The following is a 13,763-nucleotide window of genomic DNA, read 5'->3' as shown; positions in this document are numbered from 1 at the left end:
CCTGTAGCCTTCAACTCCCAGAATTCCCGAGCCAGCCAAGGTTCCCCACCCCTGCTTTAGCGCAACAAGAACAGGACAGGTTGAACACGATTGGACCCTTAAGATCTAGAAAATATCTCCATGCCTTGTTCTGAGACAGAGGCAGACAAGTTTCTCTACTCTGAGTTGACATTTCCTCTTTCTACCTTGCCTGGGACTGCTAATGGTTGTACAGGCAGCCATGTAGCCGAGCACTTGGAAGTCTGGTCATGCTGTAGCCCCAAGATAGCTCTGTGGTAACTAAGTGGCCAGTCTTAAGTCGAGAACTAGCTGTAGAGAGAGTGTGCCTCCTCCTATGTTCCCCACAACAATAACCCCAAGGTGGATTGGGCTGAGAGAATGTGACTGGCTCAAAGTCACCCATCCAGCTTTCCTGCCTAAGGAGGGACTAGAACTCGCAGTCTCCTGGTGACTGCCCAAAGTCACCCGGACGGTCTTCATGCCTAAGGCGGGATTAGAGCTCGTGGTTTTTAGATGAACACCATAATCACTACAGCAAACAAGCTCTTTAGGCATTAATTTGGCCCTCACCCTACTATCCTCTCCCCAAATAGATCTAAATTGAGGAGGGGAGGGGAGAGGAGGGGAGGGGAAAGGAAAGGAAAGGAAAAGGAGAGGAGAAAAGGAGAGGAGAAAAGGAGAGGAGGGGAGGGGAGGGAAGAGGAAAGGAGAGGAGGGGAAAGGAAAGGAAAGGAAAGGAAAAGGAAAAGGAAAGAAAAGGAGAGGAGATGAGAAAAGAAGGAGAGGAGGACGAGAGGAGGGGAGAGGAGAGAGGAGAGGAGAAAAGAAGGAGAGGAGAGGAAAGGAAAGGAGAAAAGAAGGAGAGGAGAGGAGGGGAGGGGAGGGAAGGAGGGGAGAGGAAGGGAAAGGAAAGGAAAAGGAAAGGAAAGAAAAGGAGAGGAGAGGAGAAAAGAAGGAGAGGAGGGGAGAGGAGAGGAGAGAGGAGAGGAGAAAAGGAGAGGAGAGGAAAGCAGAAAAAAGGAGAGGAGGGGAGGGAAGAGGAGAGGAATGATGAGAGGAGAGGAGAACAGAAGGAGAGGAGAGGAGAGGAGAGGAGAGGAGGGGAGAGAGGAGAGGAGAAAAGGAGAGGAGAGGAAAGCAGAAAAAAGGAGAGGAGGGGAGGGAAGAGGAGAGGAATGATGAGAGGAGAGGAGAACAGGAGGAGAGGAGAGGAGGGGAGAGGAGAGAGGAGAGAGGAGAGGAGAAAAGGAGAGGAGAGGAAAGCAGAAAAAAGGAGAGGAGGGGAGGGAAGAGGAGAGGAATGATGAGACGAGAGGAGAGGAGAGAAGAAGGAGAGGAGGAGAGAGGAGGGGAGAGGAGAGGAGAAAAGAAAGAGAGGAGGGGAGAGGAGAGGAAGGGAGAGGAGAAAAGGAGAGGAGAGGAGGTGGGAGGAGAGGGGAGAGAAGGAGGGGGAAGGGGAGAGGAGACGAGACCTTGGAGATCATCTAGACAAAAACCCCTGTTCGAGCAGGAGACTCTATACCATTTTAGACAAATGGCTGTCCAGTCTCTTCTTGAAATCCTCCAGTGATGCAGCACCCACAACTGGTGCCCCATCACTGGTGCCCCATCACAAAGGTTCCACTTGGTTTGGACTTAAAAGTTCTAGGACTGCAAAAGATGTCCTGGGGGGGGGGCATATATGCCTGACAAACCACCCACACGTATACTGGGAGTAGAGAGAAGTGGCAGGGCTTAAATTAGGGAAACAGCCACGGGCTTGCTGACAGCTCATAACAAGAGAGGACTACAATCATCAGTGAAGACAGCTTGAAAGAGGAAAAGAAAAATAAACTGTCCGTGCCAGTAAAAAAAAAAAACCCCTCCGTGTTAATGGGAATGATGGCTGGGGTGAATTTCAGAAAGAGAAGGCTGCTGACAATTCCAGATCAGCCACAAGAAGTGCTGATCTCAACACGTTCTTACCACATAGCCTCTTACTATTTTTATGGTTCGGTAAATGGCACGTGATTTATTTGGGCAGGTGGTGAGAATTTGCAGAATCACCAGAATGGAACAAGTACAGACAAAACACAGCCATGTTCACTTTTCTACTTAAAAAAAAAACAAACAACCCACTGCTTTCCTGAAAAACACTGTGGCTGGGAAATGTCGTGGATTCAAAACAAACATTTGGATTGTTCTGAGAATGAGATAGAAAGCCTGCATTTTGCTAAGAGTTTCATTCTGGCATTAAAACAAACTGTTTCGAGCGGGGTTGATTTGAATAGGGTAAAAGGTAAAAAGTTAAGTTTTCCCGTCCGGTCATGTCCGACTCTGGGGCACAGTGTTCATTTCCGTTTCTTGGCCGAAGAAACCAGAGTTGTCCAAAGACATTTTCCGTGGTCAGGTGGCCAGCGTGACTATACACCAGAGGTGCACCGAATGCTGTTAGCTTCTCATCGAAGTAGTACCTATTTATCTACTCGCATTTGCATACTTTCAAACTGTGTCATGCCTCCGTTGGAGTCATGAGCTGGAACGGGATCCTATGGAGCAGTGGTTCTCAACCTTTTTAATGCCGTGACCCCCAACTGGTCATAAGTCGAGGACTATTCAACCGGTCGTAAGTCGAGGACTACTCAACTGGTACAGCACCGTTTGCAGAATGGGACTTTTGGCGGGCTCAGCAGGGCAGAGACAGCTTGGACAATTCCTATTGGCTTTTGAAAGCCAATAGAATTAGACTCTATTCAAGAGAGTCTATTCTATTGGCTTTCAAAAGCCAATAGAATAAAAGGGAGTAGCACAGCTAAGGAAAAGGGGGAAAAAAATGGCGGACTGCGTTGTTTGGCGACCCCCGTGAAATGGTCGTTCGACCCCAAATGGGGTCCCGACCCACAGGTGGAGAACCACTGCTATGGAGGCTGAGGGAGAGGTGTCTGTGGTTTCAGAGGAATGTGGGGAAGAGCAGGCCGAGGCAGGCCAGGGCCCTTCAGGAGTGGGCACCCCCTCCTGAACCTAGAGCACGGAGAGTGGAGAGAAAGAGGGAACAACGCAGGCAGGCTCAACTACTTGGGAGGAGAGCGCCCCACCTCTCTACATAAAGCACAGCTGGGGACTGAGACTTAAGGAGACGTTACAGGGAGGGGCATTTATCGGGAACAAATGCTGACTCCTTGGAGTTTTGTGTGTGTTGTTGCTGACCTCTTGTTCTGTGACTTCTGCTTGGAAACCCGGAAAACTCTTGACCCTTGGACTGGCTGACAGTGTTGCTTGGATGTTGAGAGAACTCGGACTGTATTTTGGCTTCCCTTCTGAGACTGCTCAGGCAAGCATGTATTCACACAGACTCGTTAGGTTTAGGATGTATGTGGGAGCATTTGGGGAAAATTTGGAGCAATTAAAGGGCAGATTGAATTGCCAGCTGACTGCATTGCCTCTGTCCTGTGCCCTGGGTCATCACAAACTGCTAAGTAGGCAAGTAACGGAAGCTCATCCCGTTGTGCAGCACGTAGGTCTCGAACCCCGATTGTCAGGTTTCCAGCTGACAAGCTCAGTGTGTCTTTAACCGCTGAGCCATGGCGTCCTCTCTGATTTGAACAGGGATCTGCAAATTATTCCTCCCTCAGACTGTTTCAGTCAAAAAGGGGGGATTTTGAATGTTTCAATTGTGAAAATGAAATCGTTGAGTGTGAAACGATAACAATTTTTTTCTCTCACATGCACACACTTCATAATAACCTAAATAATAAACTCAATGTTCCATTTGTCAAAAAACATATACTGCGGAAGCCAAACTAGAGAAATTCTGAGGCCGTAAATCAGTCTCTTTCTCATCTTGACAGGTTAATTTTCGTAGAAATGCAGAATCCTAAATGGAGGCTTCAAAAAAAAAAAAAAAAAAAAGCAAAGCAAGATCCAAGAACGTTGCAATCATGCTTAATCGGATTTACCTTATCTCTGAACAGTGCTGCAGCTCTGCTGTTGTACTTCTCTTGCAACGACCAGCAAGGGTCATAATCATCCTGAGACTCTAAAAACTCTCGGAATTTCAGGTTACCGCCGGCCTTCATTTTCTCCAATTCGATGTCTTTCCATTTGTCCATTGTGACAGAGCGCACAAAACTGAAAAACCACAATTCAACGGCTTCTCAGTATGCCAGTAGAGCAATCAGCGTTGAAACACAGATTTGTTTATTTAGGACATTTATTTATTTTATTTATTTAGGAAATGTATCGGCCACCCATCTTATTTTAGAAGGGTAACTCTGGGAGGCTTGCAGTCGTAAAACATAAAAACTGTACAAAGATAAAAGCATAAATAAAATACTACACACAGCCAAGTACAAGTGAAAGATGGCCCAATTAAAAACTGGGGAGGGTTGGAGCAAAATAGGGGGGGAGAGGTGGTATCTGTTGTTAATCGATCAACCACCTCCCCCAACTCAAGAATTTCCAAAATTTTGTTACATGTGAAAAACGATCATGTCACTTTTTTCGGTGCTGTTGTAACTTTGAATGGTCACTAAATGAACTGTGGTAAGTCAAGAACTACCTATATTGTGACTTGACCACTAAGCATCCGTATCACTACATTCTGGACCAGCTGAACTTCTTTAGGTGGTCTTCAAGCTCATGGAGAGGGAATTGTAATAACCTAAACTAGAGATAAGGATATGAGTGACCATAATCTAATGCCTCTTGTTGCAGATGTGTCACTGAAGCTGTGCAAAGCCCTTTCTGGCCATGGTCTCCATCTGACCTTAGAGCAGGAGCTGAGAGTCCAGGAGGAACTCCCATTTCTAAGGCTATTCTTCCTGAGAAAACAGAACAGCATCCAGAGTCAACTGGAATCAGATGGCGATGGAGATTCTCAGTCATCCAGGTTGTAGTTGTCCCAAAGGTGTTTTTTTCAGGAGGCAACTGCCTTCCTTGTTTTTCTCTGAAGATGTTTTGCTTCTCCTCCCAGAAGCTTCTTCAGCTCTGACTGGATGGTGGGGAATGGAAGGATTTATACTCCTTGCAGACAGCTGGTCATTTGCCTTCTTTTAGAGCAGGGGTGACAAACTGCCGGCCCGCGGGCCGGATGCATTATCAGGAAACCACGCCCACCCCAGCAATGGCGAAAAAGCTCCGATGCGTTGCATGACGTCGCGAGTTTGACATGTCTGTTTTAAAGAGTCACTGAGGCCACATGGAGATTTATCTGTGTCCTCAGGGTCACCTGAGTGGTGCAAATTGGAGCCTTCTTGGCTGCAGGATGTTTTTCTGCCCTGGGTCCCTTCACCGCTGAAGACAGGCGCAGGCTTGTTGGGGATGAGTCTGTGTTGTCTGCAGCTCAAACTGAAGCGCAAATGGTTCCTGTAGCCTGCGATGTTTTCTGGGAATCCATTCATGCTCTCGCACCATTCGAAGGGGGTTCATCCCAAAGTGCATAGCTAAATGCATCCCCAACAGCCTGCAGCCAAGAAGGCTCCACACAAATTTGCACTACTCAGATGACCTTGAGGACACAGACAAACCTCCAAGTGGCCTCAACGACTCTCTAAAAGAAGGCAAATGACCGGCTGTCTACAAGGAGTATAAATCCTTCCATTCCCCACCATCCAGTCAGAGCTGAAGAAGCTTCTGGGATGAGAAGTGAAACGTCTTCAAAGAGGGGGAACCTGTGGCTCAAAAGGCTAATACAGCTGCCTAACATGCAAGCTGCCCAGGTTCGAATCCCTGAAGGATGACTAGCTGATGAGGGCAAAAGAGTCTGAAATAGCTATTTATACTAGTCTCCCACTAACTCTTTGTCAGCCACAAAAAAAATTGAATTTATTTTTCCAAAGTGCCTAAAGGCAGGACAAGAAGCAACGGATGGAAACTAATCAAGGAGAGAAGCAACCTAGAACTAAGGAGAAACTTCCTGACAGTGAGAACAATTAACCAGTGGAACAACCTGCCTCCAGAAGCGGTGAATGCTCCAACACTGGAAGTCTTTAAGAAGAGACTGGACAGCCATTTGTACGAAATGGTGTAGGGTTTCTGTCCTGAGCAGGGGGTTGGACTTGATGACCTCCAAAGTCCCTTCCAACATTATTATTATTATGGATCATCGCACAGTCAACCAGATGTTCAGACTGGATTTGGCATTTTGTCTACCTATCGAATCCTTACCCACGACCTGGGATAGGCAGATGTGGATGTTTGATGGTATTACAGATATCGTCGCAGGATGGAAGCAGTTCCTAGTAAGGCCGCCTTTTGCAATTGACTAATAGCAAATTTGTCAATGCCAATGGTGTTCAAATGGTGCTCCAGTTGTTTTGGGATTGCACCCAAGGAGCCTATTACTATTCGTACTACCCTTGCTTGCTTTTGCCACAATCTTTCTATTTCTATTTGTAGGTCTTTGTATTTTGTTATTTTCTCCAGTTCTTTCTCGTCTATTCTGCTGTCTCCAGGCACTGCCATGTCCACTATCCAGACTTTTTTGTCTTTCTTATTGACAATTGTTAAGTTTGGGGTATTATGTTGCAGGTGCTTGTCTGTTGTTGTTGTTATTATTATTATTATTATAACAAGAAAGTCCAGCTGCCTCATGAAAAAAGCACCTTTGGAATCCAATGGCCTCCAAATCCATGGTTAATCTGCTAGAACAGCTAGAATATTACGGCAGTGAAGAATCAGCTAGGGCTTTGTAACCAACAGCGAAAGTAATGACTGTCAAATAACTGCACAGCCAACAGCTATTCAGCGTGCTGGTTATCACTTCGAAAGTCCTGAATGGTACAGGGCCAGGATCCTATGAGAGTCTCTCAGTGTTATCTGCCTGTTCTGCCAGCAAAGACGGGTGGACACACTTCAGGTCCCTTTCCTTTACGGCTGCCATCCAGAAGGACCTGAGCAGCACGTCTCCTCAGAGGTGGCACCTGCCCTTTGGGACACTTTTCCTCCTGAGATCCAGCAGGCCACTTTTGGAAAAGTCCCGAAGACCTGGCTTTTCCCCACAAGCCTTAGCTAGCATGAGGTTGGAGACCAGTGAAATTGTTTGGAGATGTAAGGTAAGGGTAAAAGTGTCCCTGCGGACTTTACTCTGCTAGTTGTTGTCGACTCTAGGGGGCACTTGCTCATCTCCCTTTCAAGGCCACTGAGCCAGCGCTGTCCGAAGACATTTCCGCGGTCGTGTGGACATTATGTCATGGAGCGCTGTTACCTTCCCCCTGTAGTAGTAGTACCTATTTATCTACTCACATTTGCATGCTTTTGAACTGCTAGATTGGCAGGAGCTGAGGCAAGAAACGGGAGCTCACCCCGTCGCATGGCGTTTAGGTCTCGAACCCGGACTGCCAACTTTCTAGCCGACAAGCACAGCACCTTAACCACTGAGCCACTTGGAGATGTAAGGGGTATGCTGTTCTGGGGGAATGCCTGAAATTTTGAGGCTGGTTTTATGATTTTATTGTTTTTGTTACTGCTTCTAATCCAGTGGTTCTCAACCTTTTTAATGCCGCGACCCCCAACTGGTCGTAGGTCGAGGACTACCCAACCGGTCGTAAGTTGAGGACTACCCAACCGGTCGCAAGTCGAGGACTTTCCCTGCCCGGGAGCGCCTCGCATGCGTGGTGCCGCCCCCTGCGCCGGCCGAAGCGTAGCTGGCAAGCAACAGAGACGGCGCAGGCCTCCCACCGGCTGGGCTACCAGCTGGCCCAGCCCAAGGGAGGTAAGGCACCCGCCGGGCCCCACGCGCACCAGCAACCCTTCCTGCGCCCGCCGGCCTCCCACCTCCCACCCCTGGCCCTCTTTTACTTACATTTTTAGTAGTTGCTCAGCAGAGAGGGGTGGAAACTTCCAGACAGCTCGCCTTCGCTGCAGACAACTTGCAGCACCGTTTGCAGAATGGGACTTTTGGCGGCTCAGCAGGGCAGAGACAGCCTGGACAATTCCTATTGGCTTTTGAAAGCCAATAGAATTAGACTCTATTCAAGAGAGTCTATTCTATTGGCTTTCAAAAGCCAATAGAATAAAAGGGAGTAGCACAGCTAAGGAAAAGGGGGGGGAATGGTGGACTGCGTTGTTTGGCGACCCCCGTGAAATGGTCATTCGACCCCAAATGGGGTCCCGACCCACAGGTTGAGAACCTCTGTTCTAATCCAACGAGGGTTATGCCAGATGGGCAGCTATATAAATCTGCTCAGTAAATACAAGCAATGACATTAACAGTGCGCAAGAATTTCTTCTATTACTAATGCAGATGTATTGTCACAATCAATCACCAACCTCAGATGAACCCCCAAGCCTCTGTGTTTTCCTGAGCACTCCAGACAGATCCAAATTCCATAGGTCACACTCACCCACTGGGGGTTAAATGCACCACACTCAAAACAAACCTGTAAAGAGAAGGGGGGGAAAGGTAATTTGAGTTTTCCACAATAAACCCAGGTGTTTTTAGTCCTACCTCGAAAGCCGGTTGAGTGACTAAGGGCCAATCACCAGGAGATTAAGAGTTCTAGTTCCGCCTTAGGCATGAAAGCCGTCTGGGTGACTAAGGGCCAATCACCAAAGAGTTCTAGTCCCGCCTTAGGCATGAAAGCCAGCAGAGTGACTAAGGGCCAATCACCAGGAGATTAAGAGTTCTAGTCCCGCCTTAGGCATGAAAGCCGTCTGGGTGACTAAGGGCCAATCACCAAAGAGTTCTAGTCCCGCCTTAGGCATGAAAGCCAGCTGGGTGACTAAGGGCCAATCACCAGGAGACTAAGAGTTCTAGTCCCGCCTTAGGCATGAAAGCCAGCAGAGTGACTAAGGGCCAATCACCAGAGACTAAGAGATCTAGTCCCGCCTTAGGCATGAAAGCCGTCTGGGTGACTAAGGGCCAATCACCAGAGATATCTAGTCCCGCTTTAGGCATGAATCCCGGCTGGGTGACTTTGGACCAATCATTGTCTCTCAGCCCAACCTACCCCACAGGGTTGTTGTTGTGGGAAAAATAAAGGGAGGAAGGAGGATATAAAGTAACAATGATGGGATAAAAATGAAATAAATAAAATAATAGGCATTGTTCTTAAAAATGCTGTTAGGCTAAATCAACCTTAGATATGTCTATTAAAATAAGATTTTTCCAGGGAGTCACCACCCTGAAGTAATGAATCAAAGCAAAGCATGGAGGGGAGAAAAAATCATGAGTTTCAATCCATCCTCATCCTCAAGATGAATGGGTGACTCAGGCTATCTCTTAGGCCAGGGGTAGGCAACCTTGGCTCTTTTATGACCCGTGGACTTCAACTCCCAGAATTCCTGAGTCAGCATAGCTGGGAGTTGAAGTCCACGAGTCATAAAAGAGCCAAGGTTGCCTACCCCTGTCATAGCCCAACAGGGTTATCGTTGCAGGGAAAATGGGAGGTATGTCCATTTTCGTATGCTACCTTTAGTGATACAAAGTATAGGTGGAAATAATACCAAAGATGATGATGGTGATGAATTCTGGGTAGATGCAACGATGAAAGAAATAGGTTTTGTGAAGAGAATTCAATGTTTGTAGCAGAAAACCGCTGCCAACAACATAAAAACAGGCCCTGTGTCTGGGCACCATCAGAATCAAACCGACAATTTAATAGGAAACAGAAGGTAGAAAATCTAATTCGATCAACCATCGCCCATGCAGATTCTGAAACAGACGATGCATTATTAGTATGGGGTAAAACTAAACAACTGAAGGGAGCAGGCAAGATTTTGAGCTAGAAATCATGCAGTCAGAGCAGAAGAGCAATCTGAAGGCACTTTATATATGTGAAAAAGGAATCCGAAGAACTATGGAAAAAGATAAGAGATGCTGTAAAACCAAAACCAGGGGAAAAAAAACCCCATGATGTCATGGTGAAGAAGTGGGATTAGATCTGGAGAGACTCAGGTTGAAGCTCATCCTCAACCTTCCTCAGTGGCTTTAGACCACTCGCTCACTCTCAGCCCTTTCAAAGATTAAAAAATAAAAAATTAAGTGGTTTTACGAAGAAATAATCACAATAGTTACAGTAGGAAAAGATAGCAGATGAAAGCTTTGGACAATAAGAGAGAATCTAGCTTAACACCTAGGAGGAAACTGCACGGAACGATTCTCTTAATAAGAATGTTGGGGAAGAGAAGAAAGCCACGGAGAAGGGCGAAAATAGTTTTGAAAGAAGCCTGAGAAATCAAAAGAAAATTTACAGCGAGGGGGATCATGAAATAGATTTAAGAGAGGCAGAGTATGAAAGCCAAAACAAGGTTATATTAAACTTTTCACAAGCAGGATTAAGAATTATGAAAACATTTGTAGACAGAGACTGCACCAGACAGCGAAAGGGGAAAAACAACACAGCAGCTGTCAAATAGCAACCTGCCAAGCGCAAACAAAATAATCACATAAAGCTGTTTAAAGCTCCAGGAGAATAGGCAATTAAAGTGCTAACTGTTCTACAGTATATCAGCAGGGCACAAGGCTATGCAGCCAGGAGCCTGAAAAATATACTGAAGAAAAAAATAACACAATCACAGGTTGTCCTCGACTTACAACAGCTCATTTAGTGACCGCTCAAAATTACAACGGCACTGAAAAAAGTGAGCCATGACCATTTTTCACACTTACGACCACTGTAGCATCCCCAGGATCACGTGATTTACATTTGGATGCTTGGCCACTGACGCATATTTATGACGGTTACAGTGTCCCGGTGTCACGCGATCCTCTTTTGCAACCTTCTGACAAGAAGAGTCAATGGGGGAAGCCGGATCCACTCAACAACCGTGTTACTGCTCAATTTACGACCACAACGTTTCTTAAGTGAATCACTGCAGTTTAACAACTGCAGTGATTCACTTAAGAAACGTTGTGGTCGTAAATTGAGCAGTACCTGTGTAAAGGTCTTAGGAAAAAAAAAATACAGCCACACATGGAAAAAGAAATGTCAAAACCAACTGGGCAGTCTTCGATTTGCCATCATTTGGATTAGTTCAGAGTTACGACGGCGCTGAAAAAAAAAGAGACGACCGCTTTTCACACTTGCGACCACTGCAGCCTCCCCGTATGGTCACATGATCAAAGTTTGGGCCCTTGGCAACCGGCATGTATTTATGACAACTGCACTGTCCTGGGATCGTGTGATCACCATTTTGTAACCCTCCCAGCCAGCAAAAAGTCACAAAATGGGGCAAAAGTCATTTAAAGAACTGCCTTGCTTAGCAATGGAAACGTTGGGCTCGATTGGAGTCGTAAGTCGAGGACCACCTGTATGAGGTGACCATTCTCTTCCGCCAAGCCCATAGCTTCAGGAGGGATGTGCAGGGAACAGTGAGGGAGGAAGGAGATCTCCCCTGAGCCAGTCAGATCACCCGATCAACTCTGGTGGTCAAGGGGGTGACAGATGTGGCAGCCAGATCACCCTCATGCCCTGGAAATCAGCTCAGGCCAGATAAAACTATGTAAACATGAGACTGATGCTCAAGAGGGAGAGAAAAGGACAGACACAAACCCACTGCATTAAAAGGGCAGAGGACAACACCCTACGATTTAAAACCCAGGAATTATTTAGTTGCATCAAATCCCGGAATCTTCCAATGCTTTTCAAATGTGGGCTGAGTTTTGGGGAATCAATCCCACCACGCCTGCTTTGTTTGCATATTAGTAACCACTCTGTCAAGGGGTTTTAAGGAAGCATCTGTGGAAGTCTGAAGGAGCTGCAGGAAATCAATACGACTTTCGAAAAAAATCAGAAAAAAAAACCACAATTAACGGTAGACGAGAGGAGGAGAAACATAAAGAAACTGTTTAACTGATTAGCAGGAAGGTGAATGCTACTATAATGAAACATTAATTTTCCATCAACATTCTCAGAACCGATGTAGATTCCTCAGAAAAGTCCGTGATAGTAGACAGAAATGCATATGACAGTGGTGGCGAACCTATGGCACGGGTGCCAGAGGCGGCACTCGGAGCCCTCTCTGTGGGCACGTGCACCATGCCCCAGAGATGGCAACCATCCCTCTTCAACCAGCCGCTCGTTACCTCGCTGAGGTCCCAGCATGGCTGGTTTCCCTCCCTCCCACCGTCCCATCCCTCCTGGCCTCGCATGCTCTCCTTTTCCTAGACACAACCCACTGCATCGCCTCCTCAGCTGTCTGTTATCCATCCAGCTCAGAGGCGGCTTCTCTGAACTGCTGGCAGTGGGCTGCAGAGCCCCAGAGTGCATAGGTCGAGGGGCCGGTAGGCTGTGGCTGCTGACTGACACCGTCGGCCCCCATGCGCTCACTGGCCTCTGCGTGCAGGGACCGATGGTGTCAGGCAGCAGCCACCCCAGCCCCTGCCTTGCCTTGCCCTGCGACAATGGCACCTCCACCATGCCTTGCCTTGCCTTGCCTCACCCTGCAGGACAAGCCTCCTGCCCACCACCCCATCTGCCAGAGACCCCCCGGATCTTCCCCAACCCTGCCCGACCCCACTGGCGTCCCTCCCCATGAGCAACATCAAGGTCACCACGCCCACCTTGGCCACACCCACCCAGTTTGCCATGACTACCACAGCCACGCCCACCCAGTGGGCCATGCCCACCTGGCACCCGGCGATACACAAGTGGGTTTTGGGTTGCAGTTTGGGCACTCGGTCTCTAAAAGGTTTGCCACCACTGGCATATGATCAAAATCTAACTTCTGGGCTATGTATTAAATATAGTATACTATTAACTCAAGCCACCCACATTTTCATATTTTCTTTCTTGCTACTTACTAGTACCAATTCTTCGGTAGTCCTAGACTTACAACGGTTCATTTAGTGACCAAAGTTACAACGGCACTAAAAAAGAGGGACTTATGGCCGTTTTTCACACTTATGACTGCTGCAGCATCCCCATGGTCACATAACCAAAATTCAAACGCTTGGCAATTGACTCAGATTTATGATGGTCGCAGTGTCCAGGGTCACATAATCCCTTTTTGCTACTTACATTGTTTTCGTCTTGCACTCTCACTTCTTTAAGGACTTTCCTTGTTCTTGGGCTAGCCATGGTCCTGTAGGAGAAAAACAATCAACGTAAACAAGATTCAGACAGCATAGAGGAGTTTATATCAGAATTGGGACCACACATTAAGTTAAGATGATTTATTGCTCATGTGTACTATACACAATGATTTAGTCAACTAACAGGCAGCATTAAATTAGTGCTAGATAAGAGTCAATGGCATTCCAAAGGTACTTATACCAGAGATCCCCAACTCCTGGTCCATGGGCCGGTACCGGGCCGCAGCATGCCAGCAACTGGGCCACACAAATAAGCAAAGCCCCATCCATGGAATGCAGGCAGCATGCAAAACCACGCACCCTCCGGTCTGCGGAAAAACCTCTCCCCGTGGAACTGGTCCCTGCTGCCCAAAAGATTGGGGACCTCTGACTTAGACCATTAAGGATTCCAGAGTGATCCTTCATTTGACTCCAGCCCTAGGTTCTGCCTCTCCTCCTACAGTTTAGCAGAAAATATTATAGGCATTCCCTGATTTGTCAATCTGAAAGCAGCTGGGAGATCAACTATGAATTCTTTCCCACTAAGGCCATACTTGGAATACTGCATCCAGTTTTGGTCACCACAATGTAAAAAAAGATATTGAGACTCTAGAAAGAGGACAGAGAAGAGCAACAAAGATGATCAGGGGACTGGAGGCTAAAACATACAAGGAACTGTTGCTGGAATTGGGCATGTCTAGTTTAATGAAGAGAAGGACGAGGGGGGACATGATAGCAGTCCCAATATCTCAGCGGCTGCCCCAAACAAGAG

The 13,763-nt window shown here is 47.2% G+C and overlaps 1 protein-coding gene across 6 annotated transcripts in view; it reads right to left on the bottom strand.

Annotated features, from left to right (window-relative positions):
- The window catches only part of ARFGAP1 (ADP ribosylation factor GTPase activating protein 1), a 52,041-nt gene that overhangs the window by 29,530 nt on the left and 8,748 nt on the right, over positions 1-13,763 (bottom strand). For all 6 annotated transcript variants that reach the window (XM_039342538.1, XM_039342541.1, XM_039342539.1 and 3 more), the window contains exons 2-4: positions 12,939-13,002; positions 8,248-8,357; positions 3,936-4,107 (exon numbers count right to left, since the gene is read on the bottom strand). In XM_039342538.1, the coding sequence (XP_039198472.1) occupies positions 3,936-4,107; positions 8,248-8,357; positions 12,939-12,998 (342 nt within the window). In that variant the 5' untranslated portion in view covers positions 12,999-13,002. The remainder of the gene's footprint in view (positions 1-3,935; positions 4,108-8,247; positions 8,358-12,938; positions 13,003-13,763) is intronic.

Source organism: Crotalus tigris, unplaced genomic scaffold (genome assembly GCF_016545835.1).
Source record: "Crotalus tigris isolate CLP2741 ecotype Arizona unplaced genomic scaffold, ASM1654583v1 scf7180000017794.702064, whole genome shotgun sequence".
NCBI lineage: Eukaryota > Metazoa > Chordata > Lepidosauria > Squamata > Viperidae > Crotalus > Crotalus tigris.
The sequence above is the reverse complement of the archived record's forward strand: the minus strand, read 5'-3'. Positions and strand labels throughout refer to the sequence as shown.